Source organism: Microcaecilia unicolor, unplaced genomic scaffold (genome assembly GCF_901765095.1).
Source record: "Microcaecilia unicolor unplaced genomic scaffold, aMicUni1.1, whole genome shotgun sequence".
NCBI lineage: Eukaryota > Metazoa > Chordata > Amphibia > Gymnophiona > Siphonopidae > Microcaecilia > Microcaecilia unicolor.
Genome location: NW_021963543.1, coordinates 45,863 through 66,573, shown reverse-complemented (window position 1 = coordinate 66,573; position 20,711 = coordinate 45,863). Strand labels below are relative to the sequence as shown.

Sequence of the window (20,711 nt, the reverse complement as noted above, 5' to 3'; positions counted from 1 at the left end):
GGGGAGGGCAGGGAAGAGAGAATTGCTGGACATGGATGGCAGGGGAGGACAGGGGTCAGAGGAGAATCACTGGACATGGATAAGAGGGGTGGGCAGGGGAGAGAGAATTGCTGGACATGGATGGCAGGGGAGGACAGGGGGCAGAGGAGAATCACTGGACATGGATAAGAGGGGTGGGCGGGGGAGAGAGGAGACATGCTGGACATGGATGGGAGGGGAGGGCAGGGAAGAGAGAATTGCTGGACATGGATGGGAGGGGAGGGCAAGGGAGAGAGGAGAAATGCTGGACATGGATGGAGGAGAGGGGAGAGAGAATTATTGCTTTATATGGATACAGGGGAGGGAAGAGAGAGGAGAAATGCGGACATGGATGGAGGGGAGGAAAGAAAAAAGAAGAAGATGCACATGGATGGAGATGAGGGAAAGGGAAGAGAGGCGAAAAACTGGACATGGATGGAGAAAATAGGCAAATCTGGATCCACGTTATACCTCCTCCAGTCAATTCCATGGTGGAGGACCCAGCTTTTACTTATGGATGTAGGGCAAGAAATGAAGAAGAAAGGAGGAAAGTAAAGAAATAAATGGAAAGGAAGCCCTGGAAACAGAGTTAAGAGAACAGATAGAGAGCAACAGAATCAGAGACTGGGACCAATATGGATAGAAAAACAAAGTCACCAGACAACAAAGGTAGAAAAAAATCATTTTATTTTCATTTTAGTGTTTGGAATATATCCAATTTGAGAATTTACATCTGCTGTCTTATTTTGCACTGGGTATACTGGAGCTGTAACAGCTTACAGAAATTATTTATAATAAAAAAAAATCATGTTATTTTTTCTCCTATACTAGTATAATATTTTCAATGATGTCTGTTTAAATGCGCCATGGCTGGTATGAGGGGTGTGGCTAATGTGGGTGTGGCTATAATAGGGGTGGGGTCATATGTGGTGACCCCACCCATAATGAGTACCAGCACCTTTTTTTCTACAAAAAAAGCACTGAGTATCACATACCATGTAAATGAGTTTATCTTGTTGGGCAGACTGGATGAACCGTACAGGTCTTTATCTGCCGTCATTTACTACTACGTTACTATTCTTTTGATTTAGTTAGTTCTTTCAGCAGCTTTTGATTTGCTCTTGCTTAGGTTGGCTATTATTGGTTTAACAGATTATGGTTTTGAAGGGTTCCGTTCTTCTTTGCAACTGTGTACCTTTCGTGATCAATGGAATGATTCTTTTTCACAGTCATTTTCAGTTAAATGTAGAGTGCCTCAGAGTTCAGTACTTGCACCGATATCTTCATGGCTCCATTGGTTGGTTTGATCCATTCCCTAGAACTCGCTGTTTAAAAAAAACAAAAATTTGTGGTTGATATACAACTATTGACAACAATTCATAGTGGAAACCTTGCTGACATGGGCTCAGTTAAAAACTAACACCAAGATTCTATAAATGGCAGTGGCGTACCAAGGGGGGGGGGGGGGCGGTGGGAGTGGTCCGCCCCAGGTGCACGCCGCTGGGGGGGTGCCGCGCGCCTGTTGGCTCTTCATTTTCATGCTCCCTCTGCCCCGGGACAGGTTACTTCCTGTTCCGGGGCAGAGGGAGCATGGAAACGAAGAGCCGACAGGCGCGCGGCACCCCCCCCAGCGGCGTGCACCGGGGGTTCTTTCGCCGGGGGGGTCGCGCTGTTCGGGGGGGCACTGCACCCAGGGGGCGGGGCGCATCGGCGATCCGCCCCGGGTGTCAGCACCCCTAGGAACGCCACTGATAAATGGCACTTAAAATTGTGTGTGCAAATTTGGGCATGCATCCAATGTGAGTGCACGATTTAATTGAATAACAAGCCAATTAGTGCCAATAATTGGGTGCTAATAATTATCAGCACTAATTGGCATTAATTGAAGTTTACACATGCATTTTTAGTCATGGGGATCCATGTGTAAATTTTATGGGTGACTCCAAAAAAGTGGCAAGGCCATGAGAGGGTCAGGTGTGTTCCTATAATTCATGTGTGCTGTTATAGTATAAGAGGGATCCGCACCGAATTTAGATGTGAGGATTTACACCAGGGTTTATTTGGCGTGAATCCTATCATCTAAATTTAGGCAGCAATCCCGGCGCTAAGCGTATTCTATAAATGGTGTCTAACTTTTAGCACCTTGTATAGAATAGGGTATAGCGCAGGTTTTATCGGTGCCAATTTTTCAGTGCTATTTATAGAATTTGGTCCTAAACTTCAGATTATATCTGATTGGTGGTTGTTATACAAATTGAATCCTGAAAATCGAAGGCATTATGCATGTTTTGGCAGACTTCCGTAAATTACTAAAGACTAACCTGTTCAAAGAGATTTACCTAAAGGATCCTTCATAAATGACCAGTCATCAAAACTTTACCAAAACAAGATAACATTCAACTCTTTTTATTTGTTTACTTCATTCACATTGTTACTGTTGAACGATATACATTAACCCTTGATCTTTAATACTTGAATTGAACTGTTTATCTACTTACTTATAACTTATTTTAATTTCTGTACTTTAAATGTAATAATATTCTGTATTTCTCATTCCGGAATGGCGATCGCCATTACGGCATAATGTAAGCCACATTGAGCCTGCAAATAGGTGGGAAAATGTGGGATACAAATGCTGCAAATAAAGAAATAAATAAATATATATATAAATTATTGTTTTCTAGAATCCAAGTAGTCCCAATTAGCTTTCTCCAGTGCTTAATTTCATTAAAAATAAATCCTTGAGGTCATTATTGTTAATAAATTAGATTTCATGCTACATAATTCTAATTTAAGTATGAAAATTTTGCATTATTTGTTCAATTCGTAAACTTCTTACTGGAAAATCTACTACTGTTTTGATACATGCCTTGATTATGTTTATATTTATTAAAACGTTGTACTTTTCTAACTGCCAGAGCAGTTTACATAAAAATGACAAAATATATTAATAAGACAAAGGAAAGGAACGCCATACAAATAATAGAGAAAGTTATTCATTCACACTTAAAAAGAGGAATTATTGTAATGCTATACTGCATGGTTTGCATTTGTTAGATATTAGACACTTTCAGATTATATAAAATTGTGCAATTAAGCTTCTTACTCGAATGTGAAAATTTGATCATGTTACACCACTTCTGAAAGTAGAATATTAGCGTCCAGTGTCATCAAGTATTCCATATAAGATGTTGTTGTTAACATTTAAGATTCATCAGTCCCTCTAGAATGCTTTGGTCATTACAATGTAATCTTAGGTGGTTCTTTCTTTTGGAGTCATCTGCTTAGATACCATTAGGAGCATTATATTTAGTGTAACTGCACTGGCACTTTGAAACACTTTGCCAAGCTACCTTAGATTAGAAAGATCTCTTGAAAATTTAGAGATAGACTTAAAACCTATTTATTCCAAAAAGCATTTTATTTATACATAGAAGACATGTGTGCTTACACTGAAGGGTGTCGATTAGCTCTTTGGAAGATCGGCAGAGGAATCCATTCTTTCCATTGTAATCTGTGAGGCTCGGCCGGTGGTGATCAGTGTTTTGCTGACTGTTGCCAGCGGCGTTAAACCCGGAAATTCAATGCCGAGCCATGTTGGGCTCCAGGCTAAAAGCATAGGGGCCCTATTACAAAGCCGCAGCAAAAAGTGGCCTGCAGCAGTGTGAGCGTGTCTTTTGGGCGCGCACCAGGCCAGATTTTACCACTTCCTGGAAAAAGGGCCTTTTTTTAAGGGGCCAGAAAATGGTCGTGCGGCAAAATAAAAACCAGTGCACATCCATTTTTGGCCTGAGACCTTACCACCACCCTTTGACTTAGTGATAAGGTCTCACACGCTACCCAGGCGGTAGGTATGCAGGGCACACCCACTGCTTTTTACTGCCGGGTAAGTGCCATGCACTAGAAAATATTTTCTACCGCATGTTTTTGGTGTGCGCCAAATTCAGAATTACCACCCGGGGCACAACGCTGATTTGGTGCATGCTGGGCGCGCTTTGGCCCTTACGCACCTTTGAAAAAGGGCTCCTTAGCCGGTTAAGTGCAATATTCGGTACTGAACCGGCTAAGAAGAACCACATAAACACAGGACTCTGTTTTATGCAGTCCTATTTATGCAGTTATCGTAACCGATTAAGTGCTAATTCTGACCCCGGAACACCCTCCAAAATAGCTGGTTTTGACTTGAGCCAGTTAAGTGCCACTCAAAATACCTGATTAGCCCCGGAAAAGCGATTTAAATAATTTTGAATATTGAGCCCATTGTTTTTATCATGCTGTAGCTTCAGTTTTCTTTTTCTTATTTCTATTTATGATTTATATTAATACGCCACTCAGAAGTTATGTGATGGGCATTATATCAAAGCTAAATAAACTGTATATGTGCATGCCTGTGTGTGCATATCCACACATTACTGTCAAAATTCCATCCAAGTGCTATTCTGTAAATACCGTCTAACTTGCACAGTGCATATTTGCAAGGGGAGGGGGGGGGGGGGCCTCAAGCTTCCCTATGTAATTTATAGAATACTGTAAGCTTCAGGAGTCTCTGCAGCCCGGGAAGAAAAATGATTCACATCCGAGAGGCGCCTCTAAAAATGCTAAGGTATCAGCCGCAAGAAACTTCAGTCTAAAGTAATCTTTCTCATAAACACTCTCTCAATCTCTTAGAATCCCTCTCAACAGTCATAGAATTCCCACTGTTTCGTTACTTCTTCAGGAGAGGATATGCAGAAAAGCGATCTTGCGGCTGGTACCTTAGCATTTTTAGAGGTGCCTCTCGGATGTGAATCATTTTTCTTCCCGGGTCTAAAGCTAAGTATTTCCTTTTGTCTCTGTTCTGCAATAAGTTTTTTTACATTCAGTCCTCTCTCTCTTAAATATTTTGGCCTTACTCTTCCAATATACTATATTACATTGATTCGACTTAAGTGATATTTTCTGTGCTTATAGAGGCATATTTTCAAAGCACTTTGGGAGGCTAAGTTCCATAGGTTTCTATGGAACTTTGGGAGGCTAAGTGCTTTGAAAATGAGCCTCATGGAGGGGCATAATGGAACAGAAACGCCTATCTCCATGGGCGTTTATCTCCGAGAACGGGTCCGTGAAGGGGCGGGGCGGATCGTATTTTTTAAAAGAAAAAGACGCCCATGTTTTATTCGTCAAGGTGTGAGCTGGGCGTTTTTGCTTTTCAGCAATAATGGAAAATGAAATCGCCCAGCTCAAAAACGAATAAATCCAAGGCATTTGTTCGTGGGAGGGGCCAGGATTCATAGTGCACTGGTCCCCCTCACATGGCAGGACACCAACCGGGCACCCTAGGGGGCACTTTTACAAAAACCAAATAAAAGGTAAAAGAGCTCCCAGGTGCATAGCACCCTTCCCTTGGGTGTTGAGCCCCCCAAATCCCCCTCAAAACCCACTGCCCACAAGTCTACATCATTACTATAGCCCTAAGAGGTGAAGGGGGGCACCTACATGTGGGTACAGTGGGTTTGGGGGGGTTGGACGACTAGTAGTATTAAGCAGCACAATTGTAACAGGTAGGGGGGGGATGGGCCTGGGTCCACCTGCCTGACGTCCACTGCACCCCCTAACAACTGCTCCAGGGACCTGCATACTGCTGCTTGGGAGGAGGGTATGACATTTGAGGGTGAAAGTAAAAAGTTGTGAAACATCATTTGTTGTGGTGGGAGGGGGTTAGTGACCACTGGGGGAGTCAGGGGAGGTCATCCCCGACTCCCTCTGGGGGTCATCTGGTAATTTAGGGCACTTTTGGGGGCCTTATTCATAAAAAAACAGGGTCCAGGAAAAGTGTCCTAAATTGTAGCTCAAAACTGTTCCATTATCGGCGAAGGGCGCCCATCTCTGTTCGCCCGATAACCACGCCCCAGTTCCGCCTTCGACACGCCTTCGACACGCCCCCGTCCACTTTGTCCGCATCCGCGACGGAGTGCAGTTGAAAGCGACCCAAATTCGGCTTTTGATTATACCGCGTTATTCGGTTTTGTGAGATAAACGCCCATCTCCCGATTTAGGTCGGAACTTGGGCGTTATTCTCGTTCGATTATAAGCTGGATAGTCAATTACATAGTAACATAGTAGATGACGGCAGAAAAAGACCTGCACGGTCCATCTAGTCTGCCCACGATAAACTCATATGTGTATACCTTACCTTGATTTGTACCTGTCTTTTTCAGGGCACAGACCATATAAGTCTGTGCAGCAGTATTTCCCGCCTCCCAACCACCAGTCCCGCCTCCCATCACCGGCTCCGGCACAGACCCCCGTATAAGTCTGCCCTCCCCCATCCTAGCCTCTCAACCACCAACCCCTCTTCCCCCCGCCACCCAATTTCAGCTAAGCTTCTGTGGATCCATTCCTTCTGCACAGGATTCCTTTATGCCTGTCCCACGCTTGTTTGAATTCCGTTACCGTTTTCATCTCCACCACCTCCCGCGGGAGGGCATTCCAAGCGTTTACCACCCTCTCCGTGAAGAAATACTTCCTGACATCTTTCCTGAGTCTGCCCCCCCTTCAATCTCATTTCATGTCCTCTCGTTCTACCGTCTTCCCATCTCCGGATCATTTATGTGTTACGATACCAACCTCTGTTTTTTTACTACAGATTGATCTGGTTATCTCACTCTGTAGGTTTTTCGGAGGCGGCCGTTGGCCCATGATATAAGCCTTGTTAGGTGTGTCTACTGAGTTGGTACCCTAGGCTGATGAGGCCTCTTGTTAAAATCATTTATGATATACTTTGTGACAATAGCACAGATAATACCTATAGTTAATTAGAGCAAGTTTCTTTAGTTTCTTTATACTTTTTGCTCTAAGCAGATTTGTTAATTTTTTGATACTCTGATACAGTCCATCTGTGCAGCGAAAAGCAGGGGGCTCTGACAACATTATAATATGCTACTGCCTTGTTTTTCTCACAGCTGGGTTATGGATCTTTGCAATGTAACCGGGCTCTTGCATAAGGCTGCAGGAGGGGAACACTCTCTCACCTGGGGAAACACACTGGCCCTGCTTTGGATTTGCAATATCACCTGGCAGGTGATTTTGAGCTGACTCTGGGATTAATTAACTGGTGAAATGAACTCTTGAAAACCCGCCTTCTCAGTGTTGTGTATGGTTGTTTGCCAGAAGTGTGTGTTATTGCAGCCTCCCTGCACAGAATTAATCCCTTATGGTATTCTGAAGTGCTCAGACATAGATGATAACACCTTTACACCAGACCAGGTGGCAGCTGGAAGAATGGGAAACAGTGAAAATGAAAGACGTGGGAGAAAGGACCTTGCACCACACCCATTCACATTTAATAAATCTAATTCTGCTTACTAATTACAGATAAATATAATGATTGACATAGAGAGATAGATGGGCAGGTTTGTAGCTCGAACAAATGATCATAGACATGGAATTTATCAAGCCTGTGGAACAAAAGATGATCTTGGTGTATAAATCTGTGGCTTTCCCCAAATCTGTGCCTTTTATAAATTAGATACACAGGGCTGGATTTATGTGTATTGTAACTCCTAAGCCGTAACACTTATGAGCCTCCCCCTCCCCCCACTCAAGTGTGAGGTAAATTTTAGATGTGATGCAATAAATAAAACAAAAAACAACAAACAGTAGTTGATAATCATAAATTCCTGTTTTTGTTATCATTTCTTCTTTTGTTAAACCACTTTGAACCTCTGTAAATGCAGTTACATGTTTGTTAGTGAAGCATCAGACCCCCCTTTTAATGATGAAGACCTCAGCTGTAGCTTGTCTAGCTTATACATAAATCTAGCCCTCAGAAAAATTCAATAAAAGCACAAACTACTACTACTATTTAGCATTTCTATAGCGCTACAAGGCGTACGCAGCGCTGCAGAAACATAGAAGAAAGACAGTCCCTGCTCAAAGAGCTTACAATCTAATAGACAAAAAATAAATTAATCAATTAATGTGTACAGGAAGGAGGAGAGGAGGGTAGGTGGAGGCGAGTGGTTACGAGTCAAAAGCAATGTTAAAGAGGTGGGCTTTCAGTCTAGATTTAAAGGTGGCCAAGGATGGGGCAAGACGTAGGGGCTCAGGAAGTTTATTCCAGGCGTAGGGTGCAGCGAGACAGAAGGCGCGAAGTCTGGAGTTGGCAGTAGTGGAGAAGGGAACAGATAAGGATTTATCCATGGAGCGGAGTGCACAAAGACATAAAAAGAATCACTGCCCCACACTGGAGCTTTCTCTCCTCTCATTATAAGTCCATCCCTTCCAATCTCATGGATAATCAAAAGGAGGAATTAGCAAAGCAGAGAAAGAAGACAGTCTTTAGTGATATTGACTTCTGAAGTGCAATAAAGTGTTGCCCACCTGGGCCAACCCTTTGACATAAAGCTGTATCAGCCCATCTTCTTCTCCACTGTACCAAAAGACGCTCACCTCACTGCTGCCGTTTCTCCAGAGTAGATCTGGCAATGCAGTGATTTGAGTTTATTCCTACTTGTTTCTCCATTACCTTTCTCACCCTGTTCCCCCAGTAAAGAATTGCTGCCAATGAAGAACTAATTGTCCTTTCTTCCTCCACCCCTTCTAGTACATGCAGAAGAAGCATCCGCAGTACAAAGAGCTGAAGGAAGAGACAGTGTGGAGTATGGAGCGCTTCAGCACTTATGTGAATGAGAAGTTTGTGGCAACTAAGGGTCTCCCTAGGAACTGGGTCTCGACTGTATTCACAGTGAGTATATACGAGCATGTATATGCGTGTGCGTGCATTTCAGATTGGGAAGTGGAAGAGTATCTCAGCAGATTTACATCCTCTCCAGAGAGAAGCAATTGAGCCCAACTCATTAGTGCTATGCCATTAGCTTTGCCTTGGTAACAGCTTCCCCAGAGGTTTCACTTTGCAACCAAGGTGTTTAGGTGTTGTAAACATTCCCAGTGTGATTCCCAGCACTTTTGTCCTCTGGCAGTTTATTACAGTTATGTCCTATTGGGCTAATCTCAAGGGTTCTCTGCAAGTGAACACAACATGGAAGCTGAATTAGACATTTAAAAGAGAAATACACAAGGCAGGTAGTTTTGGGGTTGAATGCTTTGATGAGATGGAGATAGGTACGAACAAGAAAGGATGTGTGCTCTTCTGTCCCTTCTGGGTTTGTCAACTCCCTTAAGTTGATCAAACAAGCTGATCCAGTCTACTACTACTACTGCTTATCATTTCTATAGTGCTACTAGACGTATGTGGCACTATACATTAAACATGTAAGAGACAGTCCCTGCTATTCTATTCAAGACAGACAAACAGGACAAATAAGGGATAGGAATATGGTGGGAATGATAAAACAGCCATGAGTACTTTAACAAGTGAATAGGAGTTAGGAGTTAGAAGCAGCCTCAAAAAGGTGGGTTTTTAGCCTAGATTTGAACATGGCCAGAGATGGAGGTTGACGTAATGACTCAAGAAGTCTGTTTCAGGCATACGGTGTAGCAGAATAAAATGATTTGGCAGTGGAGGAGAAGGGTATAGATAAGAGAGACTTACCCGATGAACAGAGTTCCCAGGGAGGAGTGTAGGGAGAGATAAGAATGGAGAGGTATTGAGGAGCAGTCCTGGTTTGTCCCCTTGTTGGGGCAATTCTATAACTGGGCACCTTCATTTAGGTGCCCCAAGGCCATGCAGTAGGAGTCTATTCTATAATAGAACCTACGCAGCCAGGCTCCATTATAGAACACTACCATAACCTGGTTTGGTGGCCTAACATTTAGGCCCTGCTTTTACACCAGCCATAGAGATGGCTTAAGCGCAAGCACCTAAAGTGGTGGGCACACATAACTTGCAGTGCTGTGCAAGTTACACCCATAAGTGGGAGCCCTGCCTATGTCCTGCCCATGCTCCACCCATGTCTATGCCCCCTTGCAAATATACACTATGCAAGACAGTCATCTATATACAGAACAGCGCTTAAGTAGCATACTGGCATGTGTGCACTTTTATGTACATTTATGCACATATATACTAGTGATCTAACATACATAGCAACATAGTAGGTGACAGCAGAAAAAGACATGTACGGTCCATCCAGTCTGCCCAACAAGATAAACTCATATGTGCTACTTTATACGTATACCTGACCTTGATTTGTATCTACCATTTCCCCCCGGTAGGGCTCACAATCTTGGTTTGTACCTGAGGCAATGGAGGGTTAAGTGACTTGCCCAAGATCACAAGGAGCAGCAGTGGGATTTGAACCGGCCACCTCTGGATTGCAAGACTGGTGCTCTAACCACTAGGCCACTCCTCCACTCATAAACTGGGTACATTAATGTCAGTGCCTAGTTTATGGAATTGTCCCATTAATTTCCCAGAAGGAAATCGGTGCTATAAATCTATGTTTGCAGTGGGGCAAATCCAGGACTAGATCACCCTGTTGAGTCCCTTCCTGTCCTACTTGAATCATAATGTCGCCTTACTGCGATTAGGTGTACATGTTATACAATGGGGCCACTATGTGAAGGGAGTTGGCAAGACTTGGTTAGAACAGTTTGTTCTCTCTCTCTTAGAAATGCACAGCAGTTCACCAGCTTTACTGATAAAGCTTAAGATATCTTCTCTGTGTACCCCATCTTGCTGTATTGTGCCAATGGTATTTGGCACAATACAGCAGATGAAAATGGGATAAACACAAATGAATCCTGTTTAGAAGGAATGGATTCACAGAGGAGATTGGGTGGCAACACTGGTAACTGGGAAGCAAAACCAGTGCTGGGCAGACTTCTACAGTCTACACCCTGATTGTGACTGAATAGATATGGATGGGCTTGAGTGTAAATTTTAAGGGGCTTTGACATTAGCTTCAGTATTTTTAGTACAAGAACAGTGCTGGGCAGACTTCTACAGTCTGTGCCCTGAGAAAGGCAAGGACAAATCAAACTCGGGTATACATATAAAGTATCACATACCATGTAAAATGAGTTTATCTTGTTGGGCAGACTGGATGGACTGTACAGGTCTTTATCTGCCGTCATTTACTATGTTACTATGTTACTCTTTGGGGTTCTACATGGAATGTTGCTACTAATTGGGATTCCGGAATCTTGTAACTCTTTAGGATTCCAGAATCTTCAGAACTTTTAGTACCAGAACAGTGTTGGGCAGACTTCTACGGTCTTTGCCCTGAAAATGGCAAGGACAAATCAAACTCGGGTATACATATAAAGTATCGCATACCATGTAAAATGAGTTTATCTTGTTGGGCAGACTGGATGGACCATATCTGCCATCATTTACTATGCTACTGGGTTATATTTGCTTTGCTTCCTCTCTAATTTTAGTCCTACCCATTCTACTTTGCTATATGAAGTTCTGGTTTTGCTAGACAAGCAAGAGTATAAATACCAAAGTTTATTCAAAAGTGGTGACTTTCCCTCTCCCGTTAATCAGGGCACACACCTAATTTTCATGTGCAAATTAATTGAAAAATGAGCCAATTAGTGCTGCTAATTGGGCACTAATAATTATTGCTGCTAATTGGCATTAATTTTAATTTGCGTGCCCAACTTTAGGTGCTAAGATCTGCATGTAAATTTTATGTGCAGATCCAAAAGGGGCTATAGGAGAGGCATGGGTGGGTCAGGGGCATTCCTGGAATTTGCACGCAGTTTTACTGAATGAGGGAAATCCATGCCTAATTTAGGCATGAGAATTTACACCAGGTTTTAGCTGGTGTAAATCCTTGTGCCAAACCCTATTCTATAAATGGCGCCCAACTCTGAGCAACGTTCACAGAATAGTGATTAGTGCTAATTTTTATTGGCTCCCAAATTTGGGTGCTATTTATACAATTTGAGTCCTAAATGACCACATCCACAGGAGTATGGCTATAGAATCAAATTGTTGCCCCTTGTGGTCTTGGGCAAATCACTTAACCCTTCATTGCCTCAGGTACAAATTTACTACTACTACTACTTATCACTTCTATAGTGCTACAAGGCATAGGCAGCGCTGTACACCATACCTGAAAAGACAGTCCCTGCTCAAAGAGCTCACAATCTAAATAGGACAGACAAACAGACAGAACAACTAAGAGGTAAGGGAATTAAAGAGGTGGGGATAAAAGGGTACAGGGCAAGTGAGTAGTGGTTAGGAGTCAAAAGCAGTGTTAAAGAGGTGGGCTTTTAGCCTGGATTTGTAAACGGCCAAAGATGGGGCTGGACGTACAAGCTCGGGAAGTCTATTCCAGCTCGGGAAGTTTAGGGGGTCTTTTACTAAGGGCACGCAGGCGTTTTTAGTGCTCACTAAAAATAGGCGCACTAAATGCTAAAGATGCCAATGTATTCCTATATGCGTCTGTAGCATTTAGCGTGCGCCTATTTTTAATGCTTGCTAAAAACGCCAGCGCACTTTAGTAAAAGACCCCTTTAGAGCCCTGTTTACTAAGCCGTGTTGTAAGTGTGCAAATGTTTTAGCGCGCACTAACACTAGAAACACCCATATAATGGATGTCTCTATTGTTAGCGCGTGCTAATTTTTAGCACACGCTAAAAAGTTAGCGCCTCTACAGCGCAGCTTAGTAAATAGGGCCCTTAGATTGTGAACTGTCTAAGGACAGAAAAATATCTACTATGCCTCATTGTAACTCACCTTGCGCTACTACTAAACTAGGTGTGAGTTAAATCCAAATAAATAAACTAGTGTATGGTAAAGTTCTTGCGTTGTCAACCAGCTGACTTCCTTTGTTTTCTACCGGCATCTGACAAATCTACCACTAGTTCTGGTTCTTGCTAGTTTAGTTTTGGCCTTGTTAGAACCTAATCCTGTCCTCCTTTGTCTGCAGAAGAGAATGCAGCAAATCATGATGCAGTGTTTCCTTGCTGTCAAATCCAAGCTAGAATGCAAACTAGGTTACTTTGACCTCATCGGCTGTGATTTCCTCATCGATGAAGAATTTAAGGTAGAAAACTATATTGTTTCCATCATTTCTAATTGCCCCTCTTGGTTTGTGCTTTGACAAAGGCTATGATAAAGGTAAAACTTTAGGTTTCAGCATCTATGAACTTCTCTGCCAGCAGCCCTGTGTAGTAACATGGAGTATTTTACTTGTGTGCTAAGCAGTGGCGTTCCTAGGTTGGCTGACACCCGGGGCGGATCGCCGATGCGCCCCCCCTGGTGAAATTACACCCCCCTCAGGTGCAGCGCCCCCCCCAGGTGCATTTTTAGCTGCTGGGGGGGGGGGGGTGCCGCACGCCTGTCGGCAGAGGGAGCAGCAGGGAGGGAACGAGCGGACTCGGCCAACAGGTGGGCGGCACCCCCCCAGCAGCGTGCACCCGGGGCGGACCGCCCCCCCTTGGTACACCACTGGTGCTAAGTAGAGAAATCGAGAAAAATATTTATTTATTTATTATTACATTTATATCCCACATTTTCCCGCTGATTGCAGGCTCAAAGTGGCTTACATAAATCTGCAGTAAGGCTACAGTGCAATAAAAGCAATTATACGAATTGAGAATAATATGGGAAATAACAATATCAACCCCTTCAGAAGATATTGTTAGGCAACATCTCACCCGCCAACAGTTCTAGATGTTCCTAACCGTTTTCTTTTTGTTGTTTGACAGCCCTGTAGTTCAGTGCTTCCCAACCTTCTAGTCAACTGGGTTTTCAGGATCACCACAATGAATATGCATGAGATAAATTTGCATATAACCAAGATATTCATTGTGTTGATCCTGAAAATCTGACTTGGGGGGAGGGGGGGGTAACCTCCAGTAGTGGGTTGAGAAGCATTGCTCTAGATGAATGCTTCTTTGTTAGTAGGTGTGCTACTAGGGTTGGTGCCCAGGAGTCATCCAGTCCACTCATCCAGTGGACTTTTTTCATAGAAATGACATAAAAAATGTTTGCAGAAAGGGACCCTATGGCCTATGTATTCTGCCCATCCAAACCAGCAGCCCAGGCTCTAAAACCCTTCTCTCTCAGAAATCCTCAGTGCTTGTTGGGCAGACTGGATGGACCGTACAGGTCTTTATCTGCTGTCATTTACTATGTTACTATGCTTGCTCCATGCTTTCATGAATTTTGATGCTGTCCTCGTCTACAGCACCTCCAGTGGAAGGCTGTCTATGCAGCCGCTACCCTTTCTGAGGGCTCTTTTCACTCATCCTCGTAATCCTAATTTAGCGTAATTTATTACATTTGCTATGCCACCTGCATCCGCTACATCAAAGTAAATGTAAAAATGAAGTCAATATTACAATTACATTATAAGGAAACCTAGAAGACAGTGGTATCAGTAAGAGAATGAAAAGAATGGAGGATAAAATAAAGAAACAATGGACCCCACTTTCTGGATAGCAGTGCCAGGTATTCGGATACATCCACTGACTGGGAACATCTGTTGATTTTCAGTGGCGTTATCTGAAACGTGCAGCTATAAATCATTACTGTCTGAAGAGTGCCAGGGTGGTATGGGGACACAGTGAAGGTGGAGTTGGAAGTTATTCAGTCCACTAACTGAATAATTATGCAAATAAAGGGGCCCTTTTACTACGCAATGCTAAAAAGCGGCCTGCGACATCCCTGGTGTGGGTTTTTACCATGGCCTAAGGCCACTTTTAGCGCTACCAGGAAATGTATATATTTATTTATTTGCTACATTTGTACCCCACATTTTCCCATCTATTTGCAGGCTCAATGTGGCTTACATTACATTACAAAAGATATAGTTATGAACAGAATAAGAGGTTTGTTCTAAATTAAGATATTACTATGTAAGAAATAAGGAAGATATGTCGGTAGAATAATTTACATAACATATAATAAAAAGCAATAATATATGATGACCAATAATGATAATATGGCTAATATAATCAATTCAGAGGGATCAGTAGGTGGTTGGTTTAGATACAGAATAATCAAGTTCTTAAGGAGGATTCTTATTGTAAGTTTCTTCGAACAAGTGCGTTTTCAATAATTTCCTGAAGTCTTGTCAAGTTACGTGTTATTTTTCTAGTGTTCGGTAGTTTATTCCATGCTTTTGTGCAGAGGTATATGAAGGTAGATGCCACTTTTCTATTTTGCTAACCATGCACTAATTTTCCCATCAGCACGTACTGACACCTATTTTCTAAGCAGTAAGGGCTCTCATGCCAACCACGTGCCAATATATATGCACTAATTATTTATTTTTATTTATTTGTTGTATTTGTATCCCACATTTCCCCACCTATTTGCAGGCTCAATGTGGCTTACAATATTCCGTTATGGCATTCGCCATTCCAGAGTAAAAGAAACAATTGGTGTTACATGAAATACATGGATGACAATATCGAATTAGCTTACAAAGTTCCGTTATGGCATTCGCCATTCTGGAGTAAGTGATACATTAGAGTTGCATGGAGAATTAAGCTTACAGGTATAGCGAGAGAGTGTTAAGAGTGTAGTTGAAGTGGTATTGTGTGATCATTAAGTTATTGCTCGTTGTGGTATGCTTTATTGAATACTAGCACAGAACACGCCTACTTTCCACTAAAAAAACCTATTTTTTAGTGCGTGGGTAGCATGCTCACTTACCTCAGGACACCTGACCACCTGTCCCATGGTAGTTGTTTTTAACCTGCAGTAAGCACATGTTAGTGCTTACCACAACTTACTAATAGGATCTCAAAGTTAGGATAGCAATAAATAAATAAAAACCTGTCTTTACTTTTATCTGGATAATGGGCTCAGTATTGCTGCTATGTGGATAGTTATATATATATCCAGCACCAGTCACTATCCGGATACCGTTGCTGAATATCTGGATATTTTTGGTCAATATATAAGAACATAAGAATAGTCATACTGGGTCAGACCAATGGTCCATCTAGCCCAGTATCCTGCTTCCAACAGTAGCCAATCCAGGTCACAAGTACCTGACAGAAACCCCCCTTTAAAAAAAAAAGAAGCTGACCATGGTGGTTAAATATTGGCCTATATATTTCAAGTGGAAAGGAGGAATAAATCAGAATGTGCATTCGGTTAGCTGAAGCCCCTAAAGCCCTTTAATCACTGCCCCTAAAGCCCAAGGATATATTCTAAGAAGATTTTATCAGAGCTTGTTTATTCTCCAAGTGGCTGTGCAAAAAGCCATGTTTTGATACTACTTTTAAAAGTGTATGTAAGACGATTCAAGTCTTAATCTAGAACAGTGATTCTCAACCCAGTTCTCGGGGCCACACCCAACCAGCTTTCAGGATATCCACAATGAACATGCATGAGCTAGATTTGCATGCACTGCCTCATTGGTATGAAAATCTAGCTCATGCGTATTCATTGTAGATATCCTGAAAAGCTGACTGGCTGGGTGTGCCCTGAGGACGGGATTGAGAAGCACTGATCTATAAAGAGTGATAGAAAAAGGCAGATTGGCAGATTAACTCTCATTTAGCATGAGAAAGCGAAGGGCTAGCTAGTGTATTATCTTGGGACATAGCAAACCAAAAGATCTGCCATAAGTGCTGGTGAAGGATGATACATGAAGCGATGGATTATGATTAGGCTTTTAAAGCGAAGATGGAATGCAATGGGAAGCTGTGGTTGTTCCTCGAATGATACAGTCATACAGTGGGGGAAATAAGTATTTGATCCCTTGCTGATTTTGTAAGTTTGCCCACTGACAAAGACATGAGCAGCCCATAATTGAAGGGTAGGTTATTGGTAACAGTGAGAGATAGCACATCACAAATTAAATCCGGAAAATCACATTGTGGAAAGTATATGAATTTATTTGCATTCTGCAGAGGGAAATAAGTATTTGATCCCTCTGGCAAACAAGACCTAATACTTGGTGGCAAAACCCTTGTTGGCAAGCACAGCGGTCAGACGTCTTCTGTAGTTGATGATGAGGTTTGCACACATGTCAGGAGGAATTTTGGTCCACTCCTCTTTGCAGATCATCTCTAAATCATTAAGAGTTCTGGGCTGTCGCTTGGCAACTCGCAGCTTCAGCTCCCTCCATAAGTTTTCAATGGGATTAAGGTCTGGTGACTGGCTAGGCCACTCCATGACCCTAATGTGCTTCTTCCTGAGCCACTCCTTTGTTGCCTTGGCTGTATGTTTTGGGTCATTGTCGTGCTGGAAGACCCAGCCACGACCCATTTTTAAGGCCCTGGCGGAGGGAAGGAGGTTGTCACTCAGAATTGTACGGTACATGGCCCCATCCATTCTCCCATTGATGCGGTGAAGTAGTCCTGTGCCCTTAGCAGAGAAACACCCCCAAAACATAACATTTCCACCTCCATGCTTGACAGTGGGGACGGTGTTCTTTGGGTCATAGGCAGCATTTCTCTTCCTCCAAACACGGCGAGTTGAGTTCATGCCAAAGAGCTCAATTTTTGTCTCATCTGACCACAGCACCTTCTCCCAATCACTCTCGGCATCATCCAGGTGTTCACTGGCAAACTTCAGACGGGCCGTCACATGTGCCTTCCGGAGCAGGGGGACCTTGCGGGCACTGCAGGATTGCAATCCATTATGTCGTAATGTGTTACCAATGGTTTTCGTGGTGACAGTGGTCCCAGCTGCCTTGAGATCATTGACAAGTTCCCCCCTTGTAGTTGTAGGCTGATTTCTAACCTTCCTCATGATCAAGGATACCCCACGAGGTGAGATTTTGCGTGGAGCCCCAGATCTTTGTCGATTGACAGTCATTTTGTACTTCTTCCATTTTCTTACTATGGCACCAACAGTTGTCTCCTTCTCACCCAGCGTCTTACTGATGGTTTTGTAGCCCATTCCAGCCTTGTGCAGGTGTATGATCTTGTCCCTGACATCCTTAGACAGCTCCTTGCTCTTGGCCATTTTGTAGAGGTTAGAGTCTGACTGATTCACTGAGTCTGTGGACAGGTGTCTTTCATACAGGTGACCATTGCCGACAGCTGTCTGTCATGCAGGTAACGAGTTGATTTGGAGCATCTACCTGGTCTGTAGGGGCCAGATCTCTTACTGGTTGGTGGGGGATCAAATACTTATTTCCCTCTGCAGAATGCAAATAAATTCATATACTTTCCACAATGTGATTTTCCGGATTTAATTTGTGATGTGCTATCTCTCACTGTTACCAATAACCTACCCTTCAATTATGGGCTGCTCATGTCTTTGTCAGTGGGCAAACTTACAAAATCAGCAAGGGATCAAATACTTATTTCCCCCACTGTATTTCCTAGAGCCATAAAAGAGTTTAACCAATGTGTTTTGGATTAGCTGAAAACATTTTATGAGACAGAACTTGAGTACCAGGTAGAAAGAATGACAATAGTCAAGGTGATTGAGAAACAGTGAATGGATAATTGTTCGATCCTAATTTAAAGTCCTCCTAGTGGAGGAGTAGCCTAGTGGTTAGTGCAGTGGACTTTGATCCTGGGGAACTGGGTTCAATTCCCACTGCAGCTCCTTGTGACTCTGGGCAAGTCACTTAACCCTCCATTGCCCCAGGTACGAATAAGTACCTGTATATACTATGTAAACCCCACAGAAAGGCAGTACATCAAGTCCCAGTTCCCTTTCACTATTTCAGATTCTACATGGCATGTTGCTACTATTGGAGATTCTAGATGGAATGTTGCTACTATTGAGATTCTGTTGCTACTATTTGAGATTCTACATGGAATGTTAATGTTGCTATTCCACTAGCAACATTCCATGTAGAAGCCTGACTTGCAGCCGCGCAGGCTTCTGTTTCTGTGAGTCTGACGTCCTGCACGTGCAGATTCCCACTGCAGGCACAGGCAGCTCCTTGTGACTCTGGGCAAGTCACTTAACCCTCCATTGCCCCAGGTACGAATAAGTACCTGTATATATACTATGTAAACCACTTTGAATGTAGTCACAAAACCACAGAAAGGTGGTATATCAAGCCCCATTCCCTTTCCCCTTTCCCTCCTCAGTATATTAGTTCATCTGTTCTGGAAGATGCTTCTCCCTTTCTTTGATGGGTGGACACTATCTCTACTCTGAAGTTCTTAGAAAATCACACCATGGTTCATTGCAGGAAAAGGAAGCATTATATAAGTACATAAGTAAGCCACACTGGGAAAAGACCAAGGGTCCATCGAGCCCAGCATCCTGTCCACGACAGCGGCCAATCCAGGCCAAGGGCACCTGGCGAGCTTCCCAAACGTACAAACATTCTATACATGTTATTCCTGGAATTGTGGATTTTTCCCAAGTCCATTTAGTAGTGGTTTATGGACTTGTTCTTTAGGAAACCGTCTAACCCCTTTTTAAACTCTGCTAAGCTAACCGCCTTCACTAGTCCTGTTGCCACCAGCTTGGCATTGTAGGCTCCCGACTATGTGGAAAGGGGTTTGAGGTCAATTCAGTCTTCCAAATGAACTTTGAAGTATATATTAGAGCAGGAGATAAGAAAGAATGTGAACTGATAATGAAAGTGTACATCAGCACAGGCCTATTGGTACATTTATATTACACTATTTCACTCAGCTGGCTTCTGATATCTGTTACATTGGAGGACTTTTGTGGTGCTGGACCAGGTGGTAATAATGCTTTCAAAGGAGAAGGGAGAAGAAATGGGGTGAAGGTCAGAAGGAATTAAATGATACAATAGAATTTATCATATTCAAGATAGAAAGTACACATGACTACTAATAGCACTATATGCTGTAGAAACTATAAGCACTGGGGAAGGCTTCCTTATTGCATTAAGCACCTGTGACTCTGCTGGCTAGTAGAACAGGCCATTGGAAGTACACATCCTGCATACAGCAATGAAAGTAGACCACTGGAATCACACAACCTCCATGCAATAGTATGGAGAGGCTATTGGAAACACACAGCGTGCAGTAAGGACAGACGACTGAAAACCCATGCAGCAGGGGCAGCCCAGAGACTCAGTGGTTGTACTATGCATTGACATGTCAAGGGTAGGGGTGGAGCCAAGGATGGGCTGTAGTTCTTCTGCTTTAGAGTCAGGCTCACCCAGTCAACAAAAGGAAAACTGGGAGGCAGCGTCAACATCTGCACTGCCCAGTACTCATCCATGTTAACATTGGGGCCCACCAGAAAGTTGGTCCTGGCTACGCCACTGGTGGAGGGATGTGAGGGCTAGGGATGTTGTGTAGACAAGATTCACAGCTCAGTGTTGGGGGAAAGTCATAGTCATAGTTCAGTAGTAACATCTAGAGGCTGGATTTTGGGCCTATGGCTCTAGAAGTGCTGGTGCGGTAGAGTCTTGCTGCTTTTTTAAACAGCAAGGAAATAACATTGTTCTGGTTTTTTTTGTATCATTTCCCATCCCAAAATAAAACAACAAAATGTCATTTCATTTCTGGTGTTTTAGTGTGCGCTGAAGTAAAATGACTGGAAATGAAAAATGAAATGAAACAAAAACTTCTTCCACGTACTCCCCAATGTTGCTGACCGAGGGCTGTTACTGCAATGACTGGACTAAAGTAAGCAGGGAGTTGAGCACAAAATATAGCAAAAATGCCCCCGTGGTTGTGAATGAAGGGCCCATGATTTTGAATCCCAACCCCAGTCCCAGGTGAGCTGGAAGCCCAAAGGAAACAGCTGGATTTAACAGCTGACAGACCTTTGGCTGCTTTTCTTTTGGAGGTTGGTTGCTTAGCAGAAACCGGCCAATCCAATGAAAGCACATAGTCACATTAGCAAAGAATCAACAGGCACATTAATTCCTGCCAAGTTGGCC

General features: G+C 43.1%; 1 protein-coding gene across 1 annotated transcript in view; it reads left to right on the top strand.

The window, feature by feature from the left end:
- LOC115459412 (tubulin glycylase 3B-like) overlaps positions 1-20,711 on the top strand; it is a gene marked incomplete at its 5' end in the record, with an annotated part of 55,390 nt that overhangs the window by 10,191 nt on the left and 24,488 nt on the right. The window contains 2 exons of the mRNA XM_030189241.1: positions 8,603-8,743; positions 12,843-12,959. Coding sequence (XP_030045101.1) covers positions 8,603-8,743; positions 12,843-12,959 — 258 coding nt within the window. The remainder of the gene's footprint in view (positions 1-8,602; positions 8,744-12,842; positions 12,960-20,711) is intronic.